Source organism: Fringilla coelebs, assembly GCF_963513975.1.
Source record: "Fringilla coelebs genome assembly, chromosome: 1".
Classification (NCBI taxonomy): domain Eukaryota; kingdom Metazoa; phylum Chordata; class Aves; order Passeriformes; family Fringillidae; genus Fringilla; species Fringilla coelebs.
Window position 1 is genome coordinate 133,114,121 of NC_140028.1, and position 17,547 is coordinate 133,131,667.

General features: G+C 37.4%; 1 protein-coding gene across 1 annotated transcript in view; it reads left to right on the forward strand.

Annotated features, from left to right (window-relative positions):
• LOC311163436 (macrophage mannose receptor 1-like) overlaps positions 1-16,817 on the forward strand; it is a gene marked incomplete at its 5' end in the record, with an annotated part of 32,231 nt that extends 15,414 nt beyond the window's left edge. Inside the window, 16 exons of the mRNA XM_084222287.1 lie at positions 599-740; positions 1,835-1,870; positions 1,994-2,169; positions 2,688-2,755; positions 4,323-4,423; positions 5,387-5,523; positions 6,548-6,662; positions 7,167-7,363; positions 8,563-8,653; positions 10,041-10,270; positions 11,091-11,256; positions 12,324-12,476; positions 12,901-13,017; positions 13,236-13,397; positions 15,420-15,452; positions 16,086-16,817. Coding sequence (XP_084078413.1) covers positions 599-740; positions 1,835-1,870; positions 1,994-2,169; positions 2,688-2,755; positions 4,323-4,423; positions 5,387-5,523; positions 6,548-6,662; positions 7,167-7,363; positions 8,563-8,653; positions 10,041-10,270; positions 11,091-11,256; positions 12,324-12,476; positions 12,901-13,017; positions 13,236-13,397; positions 15,420-15,452; positions 16,086-16,261 — 2,100 coding nt within the window. The 3' untranslated portion in view covers positions 16,262-16,817. The remainder of the gene's footprint in view (positions 1-598; positions 741-1,834; positions 1,871-1,993; positions 2,170-2,687; positions 2,756-4,322; positions 4,424-5,386; positions 5,524-6,547; positions 6,663-7,166; positions 7,364-8,562; positions 8,654-10,040; positions 10,271-11,090; positions 11,257-12,323; positions 12,477-12,900; positions 13,018-13,235; positions 13,398-15,419; positions 15,453-16,085) is intronic.
• Between the last annotated feature and the right edge of the window lie 730 nt (positions 16,818-17,547).

Here is a 17,547-nt window from a genome sequence, read left to right on the forward strand (position 1 = left end):
AAGAAAGGGATGTTATCAAGAATTCTTGGCAATAATAGGTAGGTTGTATCACATGTATCTCTCTTGACATTTGGATGTCAGTTTCTTCAGAGGTACCTCCTCTAGATTTGTAGGACATGACTTCCCTCCCTAAAGTCACAGTCCCATCCTCCTTAACCACAGAGAAGGGAAAAAGTAGCGCTGAATTGATGCATGACATGATCACTGCCACCAGAGAGATGCTGGACGATGTAATTTTGAACCAGGCCAGATGTGGAGTGAAAAGTACCCTGTCTGCACATGATTAGCATGAGTGTATTGTGGATAAAGTTCACAGCTAGGCAAAGTTCATCAGAAACAACTCCTCTGCCTTTTTCTCTTCTGTCAGTGTCTATGGCTCAGCACACAAAAAAAAAAGCCCTCCATGGCAAGACAGCCATGTCTGAACACTGACATCATTGGCCCACTGTAAAATCCTTATACTTAGAGCTTTCCCTATGCTTCCAGCTCTTTTTGGTTAAAACCAGAATCTTTGAGACAAAAGCAATTTCCATTTTCCAGTGGAAGGTACAGCTACCGAAAGAGATTAAAAGAGTAACAAAGTTGATTTCTTCCATAGGTTAGGTACACCAACTGGGATGGTAGTCCAAGGAACTCAGGACGACTCCAGTTTTGTGGCTTATTGCCTAATGGATATTCTGAAACATGGTCTCTTTCAGTCTGTGAAGTGCAGCATAACTGGGTTTGCCAAATAAAACAAGGTAGATTTCTTCTTTTTTCACAAGAAGATTAAAAAACTTTAATTAATAGTTGCTTTCTAAGTTAAGTTACTGGAGAAAGAGACAAAATTTTGAAGAACTGCTTTTTCCAAATGGAGGTCCAGAGCATTAAGTAACATATTATTGGCTGAGATTTTTCAATTATGAATGTTAAGAATGAATTGAAGGTTTTTTTAACATAAAATAGGGTGTACAAATAATCCATATATTTGCAAGATTACAAATTTCTTTTATTAAGTATCGTTTGCTTTTGTTTTTGTAATGTTGGAGTTAAGGAGTTGTAAGGGCCAGCATTGTATTCCTTACAATACTGGTTTTTATACTAACACAGGTGAAGTTAAAAATCAAGTATGATATCTTTGTGAGATGTCTTGGTACTTCAGGTTCTCCTGTAGAATTATTCAGGATTCAACTGGTTTTGCAAAAGCAATGGTTCATAGCGGTGCTATTTCTTTTTCTATCCCAACCAGAAATAACTCACAGTTATTTTATATATCTATATAATCTATACCTATATCTATACCTATATCTATACCTATATCTATACCTATATCTATATCAATATAGATATAGATATATAGATATATGCACATACATAAAGTCGTATTTGCTTTTGTTTATGAATATCACTCAGAGACTTGTTTTTGGTAGAGCTAAAATAAATCTAGTGTAAATTTTCTCCCTCATGATGAAAATACCCCCAGGTGACTTACAGAATATCTACATATGGATCAGTAAAGGAGCTGTATGCCACAGTTTAAGGTGTTTCAGATAAGTCTGCTGTCACTTACAGGCTTGGAAGAACAATTTTCCCTTGCCTTGCTTTGTGCAGGAATGCGATTAGCCAAAGCTGTGGCTTTGCTGAGTGAAGCGCCGCTTATGATGCAAAGTTAATGCAAATGACCTTGCATATCGAGCAGTGTGAAGCTGAACTGTGTGGCTGAGCCTGCTTACTAATCAATGGCAATGGGGTGAAGAATCCTGCTCTCTTCCTTGCTCTTCTTGCAGTCAGTCATAAGCTCATCATAACACACTCTGAGGAGATGTATCATGCCTTCTATTTTCTTCTTTTGCAGGAGTGTCACTAAAACCTGAACCAATTGACACATATGGTAGGTCTTTGTATCTATTTTTTTTTATTATTATTAATAATTTTTTTCCTAAATTTCTTATTCTAGAAAAAGCTTTTGTCTTCTACACATATAAAATTTAAGGGTACCTTATTTATCTTCTAGAATATAAAACCACTGCAGATGGATGGGTTGTATATGAAGATAAGCTCTACTATATCAGCAAAGAGCAGGTCTCCATGGAAAGAGCCCAAGAGTTTTGCAGGAAGAATTCTGCAGACCTAGCTGTTGTTAATAGTAACAGTGAGAGAAGGTTCCTGAGGAGAGCACTAAAAGAAAATGTAAGAATCATTATAAACAGACTGCCTAAAGTAGAAATACTTTTGACAGTCTGCTTGCAAAATTTGAGTTGTCTCAGAAGCAGAGGCATCAGCATTTTGTTAATGAAATATTCCCAAATGCACCCTTTGATCCGTGGGATTTGGCCTCCCCTTCTCCATGCCAGCTGGGCTGATGCAGTTGACAGGAAGAGTGATGTGGGAAGGTACCAACTGTCTTTGAAAGCAACTGGCCTTCAAGGTAGAATAAAAAAGGATTACCAGTTTCTGACTCAAAATCTGCTTCTTTTCTACTCCATCCTTAGGGCCTTCAGAGCTGCAGGTCTTGGCTCTGATGTCCCAGATGAAAACCTGACTTCTGTGCCTGAGCATATAAAAGTTGCAGTGGCTAACTGTAAGCAGGTGCTTTACTGCTGTGGACTTCAGTGGCTGCTCTGGACCTAATCAATGGTGTATCAATTTCTGCTTGTTTTGCTTCAAAGATTTCTTTTTTTAATTGAAGTCGTGTCTTTCTGATTTAGGAGAAATATGGGAGAGAGCCAACAGGATACTTCATTGGTCTAAGAGTGAGCCTTGATAAAAAGTTCAGGTAAGTTAGGATGATCGATGCAGCTTCTAATATGTAGAAACAAACAGAAGCTGGAGGGACTCAATATGTTCTCTTGAAGGTCTGAAGGCCATTCCACATACCATGTACAAAGCAAAATGGAATAGTCCTAGAATATTCTAAAGTGCAATAGCTTCCTCAACAAGAAATAGTAAAAGAACCTCTTCTTTTCTTGAGTAAGCACTTAGCCAAAGAAAATCTTGGCAGCTCTACTCTCCATACACACTTTCTCAAGTATCTTCCAGAGATTTTTCCCATAAATTTGAGTGATACTTTGCTATACTGAATTTTATACCTACGAACATATACACATACACTTAAAACATACCCTATATTGTAGGGTTTGGCTTTCTTAGCTTTTTATCTATATATCAGAGGGGTTTTCCAGAGTTAGGAAGACACGGCCAATGACTACAAAAAGCAGTCTCTCCTATTCCAGGAGAAAAGCCAGCAGAAATTTACAGTACACAAACAGTAACAGGTATTCTAAAAAGACCAACACACAAATTTACTCAAAACTAAGCTAAGAGATACCAAAGAGCATGATACACTGCTTACCTTCCTTCCTTCTAGTTAGGATGTGCCTGGGAGGTGAAAAAAAGTGCTTCTGAGTTGATCTGGAAAAGGTCAGAGGAGATTTGACTTTAACCTTTCTATTTTAATGCCACTGTTGAATGGATGTAAGTCACTTACCTTGAGAAAGGCAGAAGAGGAGTGGGGAAAGAAGTTGATAGTGACTGAGTTGGTAAATGACTTTAACCTCCTGATTAAGGAGTCAAATTAGGGACATAGAGCATTCCATGGATCCAGCGAGAATCTCCTTTATTTAAAACAATTGTATCAGCAGCAGCAAGACATAGATGATATAGCTGAATTTTTCCCACTTCAGGCATATTGATCTAAATTCAGAAATACTGATTAAAATGTGGTGAAAACCTCCTCTTCCTCCAATAGCAATATATTAAAGTAAAAAGCAGGCAAACATTGAGGAAAAAGTTTAAATTTTGGTACTTTAAAAAGGACGGTTTTAAAGTTGACAGAATGTCCTTTAGTTTACAGAAAAATAGAACACTCCCCCCTAACCTCCCACAGAGCAGGGTAAATCCAGAGAAAAGTATTTTCATTCTTGTTTCCACCTACAAAAACACCACGAATGCTCAGACTGAAAAGCATAGTATTACCTAGGAATAAAATAGTTATTGTAATAACTATTAAGATAAAAATAAGTATTAAGATAAAATTTTAATATCCTTCTCTGTTGTATGTATTATGAATAACTGATTTTGATTTCTCTTATTAAATGATGTCAAGACAATCATGGTCATTAACAGAAAGTATGCTTGGTGTATTTTTTTTTAATTTGCAAGCAGAAATATTTTACAGAAATGTCTTCAAATTAGAACAATCAAGTAAAGAAATCTCTAATAGCCCCTCCCACTGTAGTCAGTTTCCATAAATCCTCATTGACATTTTTACTCATGAGGTGCTCATTAAGACTACCATGTCACAAATGAAGTTATTAATTAATAACTACTTTTATATCTTTAAGCTGGGTGGATGGAACTCCAGTAACCTATGTGGCCTGGGCTCCTAATGAACCCAACTTTGCAAATAATGAGGAAAATTGTGTGGTTATGCTTTCAGAGCATGGTAAGTGACAATACAAAACTATTAGATTTTATTTGTCTCTGATTGGATTACAACTAGTGCTCTCAAACATCTGCTGTCAACTGTCACACAGTCTTTGGTAGCTGTTTTCTGCAATTTCTTTTCAGTGACAAACCAACACGATGCAGTAACTCTTCCCAGTCATGGCACCATCAGCCGTGGAAGAGTCTATGCCCTTAGAATGGGGAGTTTCAGTCCCATGAGCCATTTAAAGCAGAGGTTTCCCTCTGGGTTTTTTCCTTTTTACAGGGCTTTTCACTACTTTCAGTAAAAATTTGAATAGTTGATCTTCTCTACTATGAACTTAAGAAAACATTTAGAGCAGCTACAGGAAATGGGAGTTAAAGGTACAAGTCAATGAGGAAACAAACAAACACATCTAATGTCCTAAGATATTTTACAAGTACACTGGATTGCAAATTTCTTGCAAATCCTAGAGCTCTGCTTCCTCTTGGGTCTATTTCTGTAACTTTAATGAGGCTAGTGGGAATTTCGTAGATATGTATTGATCTCTTAGGTTTTACAAATAATCCATGCAGTATGTTTGAACATCCATTGTGCCATTAGATTGATCTGGTATTTCTTACCTCATCAATTTCTGAACCAGTTTGTTTTCAAATTTGCTTACTGGTGTATTTCCCCTGTTGCCTGCAATGTGATGATGCCAGAGCTCACAAAAACCCCCATGAACAGGTATAGACACTGTGGAGAGAGCCCTGAACAAGGAGCAGATGGGTCAGGGAGCTCAAATAAACTACAAGGGGCTACAGTACTGTTACTATTAGAGCTTACTTGAAGGTGCAAGGTTACTTTGCCTTCAGATCAAGCTGTAGCCTGAAATAAAAAATAGAGAAAATTGTGTTTATTTAAAAAAAAAGTGATAAATTATTATTACTAAATATTAAATACTATAATATGTTTAATTTTTTTCTTTTTATTTTCCAGGCTTGTGGAATGACATTAACTGTGGTTCTGCCAATAAATTTGTATGTGAAAAACATAACAGTTCTATTAATTCAACATTACCTGTTCCATTGGCTCCCGGAGGATGTCCAGAAAGTTGGATTTTTTTTAACAACAAGGTATGTCAACAAACATCTTCAGTAAATTGTGTAAAGTAGTAGAACTGAAGAGAAAATACTGAAAACCTCACATTTTTTAATGAATATAAAGTAAATCTGGAGAGTAATTACTTAGTCAAAATGTGCAGACTGGATAGCTGGGCTTTTTTTTGAGGTGACTTAGACATCTAACTTTGCAGAAAAATACAGTAAAAGTAGATGTATGCTGAGTACATTTCAGAGAGCATAGTTTGTGCAGGCTTAAGATGCACTGTTACAGTTTAAGAAAACCTCTCCTCCTCTCTTCATGTATATTATTTTGTTTAGAAATGCAAGTTTGTAATGGTCAATCTTGTAAAAAGGGTGGAAAGGTTTATAAAGAATGTATTTGAGCAATCCCTTCTGCCTTTACGGGTTCACAAGGGTTTGAATTCAGAAAGATGATGCCTCCTACAACTGTTTTGAGGACAGCTTTGCATTCAGACGCAGTCTGGGAGTACTCATTGCTGTAAGACAAGAGTTTGTACCAATCTGACCTGAAGCTCCATCTACCAAAGGCTATTTTGTCTACTTTATGTACAATGTGCTGTTATTGCTTCCTCAGAAGGCTAGGTCAATGTGCCAAAGGATATTTCACACCCTTTGGCAGGATGAACAGCTGTAACCACAGTCATCAGGAGGACAAAGCACTGTAGAGATAATTCCCTGCAGCTGTGTCACCCAAAGCCACATTTTCTTGGTTTCAAATGATGCTTCTATTACTGCAGGAGAAGGCAGATGAAAATGTGAAAAGTGATTATGTACTTGACCTCATTACAATCAGTTCATTCGATACCAGACTCCCAGATTACACCTTGTACAATGAGGAGGGATAAGTGTGTGCCTGGGTCTGCCTAGCCAGACTTTCTACTCTTGAGCTCAGCCACTCATTCTAGCCCTGATTTCTTTTTCTGCAGAAAAGTACATCTCAGAGCTAATTGATAACATTCACATATAATAGTTCCAGTCTTTGCTAGTTTGAAAAAAGTGCTTGATTTGTTTCCAGTGTTTCAAAGTATTTGCTTCCAATATAACAAGAAATCTCACGTGGCATGCTGCACGAGATGTTTGCTTCAATTTGGGAGGAAACCTGGCTACTATACCAAATGAACAAGTGCAAGGTATGTATATGGGCTCTATTGAAAGAAAAAAATCTCAGTCTCTCACTAAAGAAACTGCTATACTCTCCAATATAAAATATGGGATTACCTGAAGAAAATTGCTAATTAGCCAGGTCACTCCATGGTTTATTTTAACTTCAAACTCCAAGGCAATAGCTAAAATTATTACATATAAGAAATAAAGCTTGTTTCTAGTTCTTTCAGCTGCTTTGTTTTCATGAAACTTCCAGTGTGTTCTGAGGGTGGTTCCACAGATCTTTCATACTGACAGAAATCTGTATTTCCTGTTTCTCTCACTAGCAACAGGACTTTCTGAAACCCTTTGTGTGCATACACAGTGGGGAAGGGATGCTTATCTAAACATTTCATTGACAGCAGATGGGCTGTGTAGGGGAAAATGTTATCCTTTCATTACGTCCCCCACTTTGGGCTTTTGCTTATTTTCCCTCTTTTGGGCAAGTCACGATGAGCTTTCCTTAATGAGAAATCTTTGCTTCTCTCCAGCTTTCCTTTTCTATCATTTGAAGCACGCCACCACTAATGTTTGGATTGGGATGAATGATATCAACAGAGAGTCCACGTTTCTTTGGGCAGACGGGAGCACTGTTTCCTACACCAACTGGGATAATGGTGCACCAGAAAAGCAGCAAAGCTACTTTGACTATTATGAGTTTGAAAGCTTGACAGATGATGCTCTGGAGGTACAGGAAATTTAAGTAACTTCTATACCTTGTGCAGCTAGTTGATTTTCCTAAAAGAAAATTTACAGCAGCAAAAATGGGATGCTGAAACAAGTCCTTTTGTAAGCACAATGGGGTTTAGTAAATCATCTGATTATGATTCCAAATACACCCAAATATTTGGCAAAGGTTCCGTAGAAGAGGGATTTTTAGCCTTCCATCTGAACTACTGCAAAAAAACAGCTCTGTAAAAGAAGCTTGGGGAAACTTGTACCAGTTCCTCCCCAAATTGCATTAATGCAAATACTAAAGCTGCAGCACCAAACAAAGACAAGGTATGATAAACCAAAATTAACATTTTTGATGCCATAATAATTTGTCTGTGTGTATGTCCCACTTCTGGCTAATGTTCTCCCACACTGCTTTACTCATTTCTGATGGTACAAATTGATATCTTCAGTGAAATTACTCTTTCTCTGCAGAAACTCAGGCTCTTTTCCAAAGGTGGCAATTACTGAGGAAATGATTGGCAGCTATTCACCCAAGATTTTTAACATCTGCCATCAGTCAACTTTAGCTGATGACTAAAACTCATTTAAATCAGCATTAAGGAGAAACTTGGATGACATGCCAAAACACTGCCATGGCCAATCTTGAAATCAGGGGAGTCATGAAGGAAATACTGGAGCAAGTAAACATAACAAAGCAAAGAGAAAATATTTTGTGGCATCTGATAATGGTGACTTGATAATGACTATAAAAAACCAGCAAAGAGCATCTGCTTTCTGCAAGAGAGTCTGCTTCAATTAGACTAGCGCAGACTAGAGCTTTTAACAGTAGTTCTTATATTGTTTTTCTCATTGATAAAAGTGTTTTGAAACAGATCTACATAAATGTAAATCAGAACAGAGAAGATTTCGTATAGGTACCTTAGTCACTTACACAGTCATTATGGGGTTCTTAATAAAATTGGTACAATGGGTTTTAATTGACTTCTTTCAGACCTTAACCAGCACCAGTAGAAGCCTGGTTCAAATTTAAGAGGTCAGTAATAAATACCAGGCCAAGCTGCTTGGCAGAAACCTAGGAAATTTAAACTAATTTGTGCAGGTGTTCAATGAGCTCTGCTACTCTCTGCCTGCACTAGCAGTACAGGAGCTTCAGCTCACCCCCTCCCCACTGCCTCTTTTAATGGCTGTGCCTCTTCCCCTCCCCTTCAGACAGATTGTGTCTTCATCAGGAAGTCAGATGGGAGGTGGAGAGATGATAGCTGTGACAATGAAAGAGGCTACGTGTGCCAGATGAATTCATGTGAGTTCTGTTCGACCCAGTCTCCCAAAGAGGAAGAATACCTTGGTTAGATAAGATGAATATATAACCTGATGTGATTCCTTCCAGATTTGATCTCATTCTGAATCTCAGGCTTTCAGACCTTCATCAGTGTTAAGGCAGTGCTATGTTTAAAGTACAAATTGTTTCACAGAAATTGCTGGAGAGGAACCACTATCTTAATCAGGGGGTTTGTACCTAATCATGAGTTATACTAGAGAATAATAAATGAAAATGGCTTTTTTTTTTCTCAGTGAGGTATAAGAGGTTTAGGTATCCTAAGTGCAGTATAAATTATGTTCTTGCAGTGATCTTCCCATTCTCTTGGGAAGATCACTGCAAGAACAAAATCTGAGCAGAGTATTTAACCCTCTCTCACAATTTCTACTGAATGCCATGTGATGTCAATCAAAATGTACAGCTTCCTGGATGTGTCTTTAATGTAGAAGAATATTGTTATGTTTTTTGTACCAAAATGAGTAATGAATGTTGACTCTACTCCTGTAGAATTTTAATTATACAAATCACAGCTGTCCAAGCATATAACAAGAGTAGAGAAGACAAAGCACTGATAACAAAAAAAAATTTGCCTCAGTCTTTATTAAAGTAAAAATTATTCCCTGACCCCTCACTTCAGCCTGTTCACTCTCAGCACAGCCAACATGCTTGCAAGAAGACCCCCTCCCCACACAGCAAATATATAGTTTTATGGAGGCATTTTTAATTTTCTTTATCCCAGTTCCAGCTCTTCTGAATACTTTTACAATCACAAGGGTGGAAATGTACACTGCCTGACTCAAACATGTAGGCAACATTCTGGCAACCCTTACAGACAGGCCAAGAAGTTGGAGTGAACAGTGAGTGGTGATCAATTAACACCAGGTCTCAAAGTCTTAGGTTAACTCTAGAGATTACAACAAGTTACAAATAATTACAAGTTAATGCCTTATGTCTTGTCCCAAGTTCTATCCACCAGTGATCAGAAATAAATGTATACTCAGATATTCAGATTCAGTCAAATAACTTAAAGCACAAAATCTGAAATATGCAATCTAGGAGCCTTAGACTGGACCAGTCAACTCTATAGAAGGTATACTCTACTTCAGGGCATGCAGGATTTCACTCATCTTATTACATTAACAAATTTGCTCCATGTCTTGAAAGTTATGTTTGGCTTTTTTTTTTTTTTTTGGGGGGGGGGGGGGGTATCTGGTTTGTTTGTTTTTATTTACGTTTTTTTTGGTTTGTTCATGAGCTTAGAAAAAGAGTTTGACTTATTGACTAGGATGTTTTGACCAATTTTTTACAGCGTGCATGCTGCAGAAGAGCAATACGTTGTAAATTCATCCATTCAGTTTTTCCTCCATAGCTCCCTCACAGCCTGAATTACCAACAAGTCCAGCCTCTGGCTTTACGCGTTATGGTGACAGTAGCTATTCAATCATTTCATCTGAAATGCAATGGGAAGAGGCCAGAAGAAATTGCCAAGACAAATCTGCAGAACTTGCCAGCATTTCAGATGCCTACATCCATTCATTCTTGTGGATCCAGATGCTGAAATATGGAAAACCTGTATGGATTGGTCTTAACAGCAATATGGTAAGTGCTGGATAGATGGGAGGGGCAGGTGCTCAGGGAAATTTCCTGCTCTAATAGTCCTCTGGACAATCAGTTTTGAACAGTGGAGCAATTGTATTCTGAATGGCTTCACTGTGTAAACGCACAAAAATAGAGGGGTGCTGTTTGAATAAGTCAAGGATTTTCATCCACCAAACAACGCGAAGAAACACAGAAAATGTTAGCAAGAAGCAAAAGATGAAAGTAGAAAGTTCTAGAAACAGAAACAGAAGTCAAGCTGCAGACTGAGTCAGAAAGTGCAGCTGTCATGAAGTGACTGTTGGCCACCCTGAAAGTCAAACGCCCTGCTATACAGGAGGATACTTAGAGCTATTAATGTATTAATAGAACTTACTGTGAGTATTAGGGAGATATTTTAAGATTTAAGCTGACTGTTTAATGTTTAATGTCAAGTAATCTTTATGCACAAATAGCTCCAAATTTTAATTTAAATAAAGCAGAGCAGAGAGGACAAATTCTCTGTAATTGCTTCTCTTGATGTAGGATTTACTAAATGACCTAAGATGGCCTCATCTGATTTTCTTGCCATATTGTAGAAATTTGTTACTTCAGAAAAACCCTCCCAAAAGCAATGCAGTGTTGAACACTGCTCACATGTAGCTCTTGTGAAACTCAAATTGCCTGGTGACATTGCTTAGAACAGTGAAAGGAGTTTTAAAAAATGGCCTTTTTTTTCCAAAAAAAAAATCGAATAGACATATGATTATATTCACACAATATTTGTGTGACAGAAATTTTTATGTTTAAAATAAATCTATTACCAGAATTCTTTTGTTTTCAGACTGGTGGCTATTACAAATGGACCAATAACTGGAAAACCAGGTACACAAAATGGGCAGCTGGGGAACCAAAGGAGAACAATGCTTGTGTTTACCTTGATCTTGGTGGTACTTGGAAAACAGCATCTTGCAATGAAAGCTACTTTTCAGTTTGCATGATATCAGATGGTAAGCAAAGGCATGTAACAATTTTAAAGACACATTCCTAATTCCATAAACCTGCCTCATCCCAGAGACTTTGCTCTGGTTTGGGCTACCCCTGCAGAGGACTATGCTTCAGGGTAGCACCTACCTCCCAGCAGAATGTGGACGTTTGCTATTGGATGATGTATGAATTTAGGCAGAGGAAAGGCTCTTGTGCAAATCCATATGGCTGCACTGCTATCATGGTAAAACTGTTTCCATAAGATGAAGCTCTATCTCCAAGGTATATCTTGCTCTTTACAAGACATGACCATAAATCACATGAGTCTGTGTGTAGTATAAATGTGTGCTGGGTTTGTGCACTGACTGTATGAACTTCAGCTGGGGAAAGTCACACACCAGTGTCACTGAGCCAAAACACAGCCAAGAGTTTCACTATTGCTTGAGCTAAAACTGTAAGAGCCTTGGCAATGTGGATGCTACTTTAACTCTTTGCAGATATATGCAGAGGCATGTTTGCATCTAGATTTTGTATATTCGTGCTGTTTTCCCTCCTTTATGCTTTAAGGCTGTGTACATTTGGTCTGCTTATGCAGTGCAAGATCCATCAAAGTGAATTGGAGTTGCACCCATGATCAGAAACAGTCTGATTTGGCAGAGGCAAGCTCCACTCATGGCTTTTTTTTCTATAAAGTGACAACATTAAGAGACCAAGCAGCCACACAACATGGGACTGTGGCATTAATGATTCATTAGCCTACAACAGCTTCTGTGTTGTGAAAATGCAAATCATTTTATCATCCCTCAGGGCTTGCTTTCCTCACAGTACTGCCAAGGCACTTAGTTAGATGTTGCAGGATGCAATTTGATTCCTTGTCCTGAGAAATGTGATTTGAGAAATAAGATGTTTAACACTTTTGACTGCTTGGCTCTTCTTGTTCTCTGGGTTGAGGGAATGTGGGAGTAGTCATGAGTAGATGTCAAGACAAATAAAGCTGGGTGAGAGAAATCCTACGCTATTTACACACAGGTCATAGAATCAGAGATGACTCACGATGCAATACCAATTTCATACCCTGTGGATTCTTTAGAGATAGCTCCTACTGACCCTGCTGAGCTGCCTGGAGACTGTCCTGAAGGAGATGAACTCCAGGCTTGGATCCCTTATCATGATCACTGCTACTACCTTGAAGCATCAGCTGGGAGAACTTGGGGGCTGGCCTCCCTTGAGTGTGCTCGCTTAGGTGAGAGCCTTCATTATCAACTAAAAAGATTTGTACCAATGTTTACACAAAACTATCATAAAAATGTAAAGATATTGATTAAAAAAAAAAGTTAAGAATATATATTTTTTAACCTACTAAGCTGTTCTAAGTCTGGCACAATGGGAATAAGCTGACATGAGTCACTTTGTGCAGCCTTCTGTCCTCTCAGGTCTATGTGTAAGAGCTCCCCATTATGTCCTGGCTTGTGGGATGTCATCTGGGGGCAGCAGCAGGGGCCACAGCCTCTAACTACCTCCAGGTCATTGTCTTCTGCAAGAAGCAGTGGAGACACCAACAGAGCAGCATTAGCACAGGAGCTATTGTTTGTACAGACTAAAAAGAGGAGGTCATCACAGTGGTCACTCACGTAGGTTATGGTTATTTGCTCATTAATGCCTTTCAGGAGCTACCTTGGTTTCAGTAGAAAACATGGATGAATCTCACTTTCTGACTCATAAAATTCAACCACTTGGAAATAAAGTAGGAGGCTTTTGGATAGGACTTTACCAGAATGTGGAAGGTATGTCTAAATTTTAATTTTTAATGGAAAAGTACATTGTTAATACAAGAAAATTGAGGATTACAGTATTTTACAAAAAAAAAAAAAAACCAACATGGGTTTCTGCTGAAAACTGGCTTTACTATGGCTATTAAAAGTAAATTGCAGAGCTAAGCAGTTAAAATAATAATGAAATAGATACGTTTTAATTTTTTTTTACTCTGTGAGTTGCTCTATAGGCCAGTGGTTGTGGCTAGATAATGCTGTCCTGGACTTTGTTAACTGGGAGGAGAAAGAGTTGGATGTGGAGCATCAGTGTGTGGAAATAACTGCACCACATGGCTACTGGGACAAAAGCGATTGCTCTGCTGAAAAAGGATTCATCTGCAAAAAACCCAAAGGTAAGTCCTCAGTGTGTCAGCCCTTAGTGACAGGACAGATCTAGTTCACCAGGAACTGTTACAGCCCTTCACCACAGCTCTGGAAGTCATTCCTGGCAGTTTGGTTTGGCATTTCCCACTTCTCTAACCATTTGTAGTTGCCTGTTTTTGCAGACTGCAACCTCTCCAAATCACTGCCTACATGGAAATACAGTACCCTCCTGTACAGCCTAGGCTGAGAATGAAACTTTCAGAAACTTTTGAGTACCTAACACAGGCGTTGATATGGCACCTGTCAAACACCTCTGCAAGGGTATGACTGTTCCAAGAACTGATTATTGTAACAGTTATTATACCCTTGCAAGGAGGAATCAATGTGAATAATCAATCTTCCTCTTCCAGCTTGTTATTCTCAAAAAATATATTACTTCCCAATGTACCAAACTGGCTTAATGTTGGCCCTGATTCAGTAATGCCTCAGGGATTCTTAAAGGTCACCTGTTTGTATTGCAATAATGAATGATGTGAGGAATACTTCCATTCTAAATTAAAACTTCATGTTATTAGAGAAGCTGTCTCATCAGCATTTCTGGAAAATTTCTCTCAGTACTGTATATACCAGACTAATGCTTCAGAGATAAAACACTACATGAATTATTGCCAAGTGGAGATACAAAGGAAATTGTCTGCAAGAAAGCAGTATCATTTTATTCTTCTAACTCAGATGTTAAAAGTCAATCTATCTAACCTAAAAAAGGATAGGTAGCCATTTTTAAACCTTTGCATTTTTTTTTTGTAGTAGCTGTGGGATCAAGTTTAATTTTCCAGCTTTTGTATTGTGCATTGTTCCCAGTAAATCATGGGTAGCATTACTGTTCTGTGTTGAAAACCTCCAAAAAAATAAAAAAAGATTTTGCAGCCAAACTGGCTGTAAATCCAGTTTTAAGATTCTATTTTTCAGATGAAAAGTTGAAAAAATGTTATTTCAATGCTAAAGACATCTCAAGACATGGTAGGTGGTGAAAAATAACTGAAAATTTGGGGTTAGCATTTACTCATTTTCCAAGTAGTCTTTAATTAGAAAAAGATGCTGAACTGTAACCAAGAAATAGTCATCTCCCATGCGCTGTTAATTTCTGTGCTTAAACCAGCACATGCCCATGGCAGTAAATCAATTAATCCTTATTAAAGACTTATTAAAAACATCCAAATTACATCCCATCCTATGTAGTACTAAAATAATAAGGAATCTCTAAAGTTCATCCATTGAATCATACAGATCTCCCATATGCACTATTTCCTGCCTTAGTAGGGATTACTGTTGTTTTGTATCTATTCATTTTCCATTCTGCTTTGCTTTCCTTTTACATTTTGGCTTTAAATTCTCCTCTGGATATCAAGGGTGTTTGCAAACTGATGTAGAAGAGCCAAGAGGAGAAATAATTTCATGATAATTTAAAATTCTTTAATTCTATGTGTACAATTCTTCATTTCTGAGTGCCAAACTGGGGTTTTTTGCAGTTCTTCAACAGCAACAAAACAATGTTATAAAAGTCTTTCATTTTTCTCTGTCTTACACAGAGTTGAAAAGGAAGATTGTTCATGTGATTCAGTAGGTGTTTTCTTGGGAAGATGTTTAGGAATCAAAAATTTTGTAGCAGCTAGACATGCAGATCTTCCAAAATATGCCATGTAAAACTAATCTCCAGAGTGATACATCATGTTCTTAGTACATTAAAATTAATATTTCAGGAAAAATGTGAAAAGATGTTTTGAATGAACATAGAAAAGAATCAGTATTTTAACTGGTAATATAAAAACAATATAAATTTCAAAAGTGGATAAAGTAATGTTAAGTAGGAAGATGAAAGCTTAGCAATGTATTTTTTGCCTCATTTTGTTGCCTTTTATAGCAGACATATATGTTACTAATGCAATGGTAGAATTGCAGGGGGTTTTGTTCCTGTGCTATTTTTTGCAAACAGTCAAACATACAGATTCTAATAAAGTGTTCATGTGATTTCTCCCTGAAATTCATTGAAGTTGAGCTGAATGGGAGTCCTAGAAAGCAAAAAGGTAAGAGCTTTCATAAGAAAACTAAGAAAAATCTAAACAGAGAAAGAACTTAAAATGAGTTTTCTGAAACCACTGTCTTTTAGAGAACAAGTCCTTCTGAGGGTTGCAATTTTCAGTCACTCAGGGTGACCCCACGTTGCCTTTCAGGTGCACAGAGCACTCCCCTGTTCTTGGCCAGGGGAGATGCTGCAGGGCTAAGCCTGAGCTGGCCAGCTCAGCAGTGACCACACTTGAGAAGAACTTTGAGAACAGCTACAGAGTGCTTTAATAGGCTGTTAGAAACTATGTAGATGTATATGAAAGTTTCTGACAAAGATATTATTGTAAATCATGTAACAAAAATATTGTCAAACTAATTTCCAGTAATTAGCATCCCATACCCATCTAAGGCATACATTTTCATTGCATTCCTACAAGCATCTATTGTATGCATTGTACATCACTGTACCCCAGATCCACTAAAACCACATTAGCTTCAGGAACAGAGACCTGATTACTGATCAGCAGCAATTCAGGGCTCAGATTTACAGCTCTCAAGTTCAGGCAGGAGAGGGCATCTCCTTTATGCTGTTCATGTTGTATGTGGAAATAAAAACTACTATGGTTTCTCACAGTTATATGGATTCATTTCAGGCAAGGAAAAGAATGAAGAGACTCACCCACCTGTTCATGTGTCTGTTTGGCCACTCATTTTCTTGGCTGTTTTAACTGTTTTTGGAGCTGGCATGGCAGCCTATTTCTACAAAAGAAAAAGACAAAACCAGCTCTCAACCGATTCTGGCAATTATGAAGAAACATTATTAAGATGATGTCTTGGTGATAGAAGAATTGGTGAGAATGGGTCCTGTGGCATGTTACTTGGAGCAGCAAGTTACTCGCTGAAATTAAAGGATGTATCTGTTAAAAGTCTGTAATGAGATCTTAAGTGAGATCTAGCATAACCATACATTAAACATTACACAAATTAAATCACTTTCCTCTTTTAGCACTAGCTGTTTTTGTTTTTTTTTATCATGCACATTTTACAAAGTCAGAATTAGAGTTGGATGTTACAATTTTGTAATGATCAAGGAATTTGTAATGATCAAGGATGTACTGAAAAAGGACTGTGAAAGTCAACTAGTAAGAATGAATGCCCAGTAAAGTGTGAATGCCATTTAGAACTGCATTGCTGTGACATTGTGGACACTAAAAAATCTCAAAAATTAGAACCTAATTTTCTTTTTTGCAAACTTGAACGCATTTAACCCCACAAACTTCACTGCATCAGATCAGTATTATACTGTTCTTTATGGCTAAATCCTATTACACTTATTAAACTGCCTCATATTGTTTTCTCAGAAAACTTTGGGATAGAAAACCTTGTCATGTTCATTTTCTGCTATGGAAAACACAGTTCATGTCAGGAAATATTAGGACCATGTATAAGTTGTAATCATTTTTCAATTCAATTATGTGATTTTAATGGTTTATTTTTATTTACATGAATTAAAATATTTTTCCCTGACATTTTTGCTTCTTTTTGTAAATGCTTTGAAATAAATAAATAAATAAATAAATAAATAAATAAATAAATAAATAAATTTTCTATTAGTATAATTTTCAGCTTCAGCATTCCCTGTGAATCAAGTGAGGAGAAAGGGGAAGGGGGGTGCTCCTGTCAGCACAATAACTCTTTTGTCAATAACAAGAAGGGCTTCTCTCCTCACCACTTTGAATTCAGCTTGAATAAGCACCAACTTCCCATTTTTAAATGCAAGAAAAAGGAACTGAAAAACTAAGGAATGCAGCAGATGGTTCTGTACTAGAAATCTGCAAGTGGCTAAATTTTAGACATCAGAAAAACAGTAGAAAGCACTACAAGATATCTTTTAAGTGAGTTGTAAATACAAACTAAATGCTTTATGAGAAAGAGTACTTAGCAGATATCCCCAGGAAACAACCTGCCTTCCCCAAGCTGCACAGCGTCAATTAAGCAAGCTGGAAAGCTGGGAAAAAGAAAAAAAAAACAGAAAAAAACCCCTAACCAACTAATGAAATTGCTTTCCTAAGCACTGAAATCCATTTTTCTTGGTGTAAATACAAGCAAGAGTGT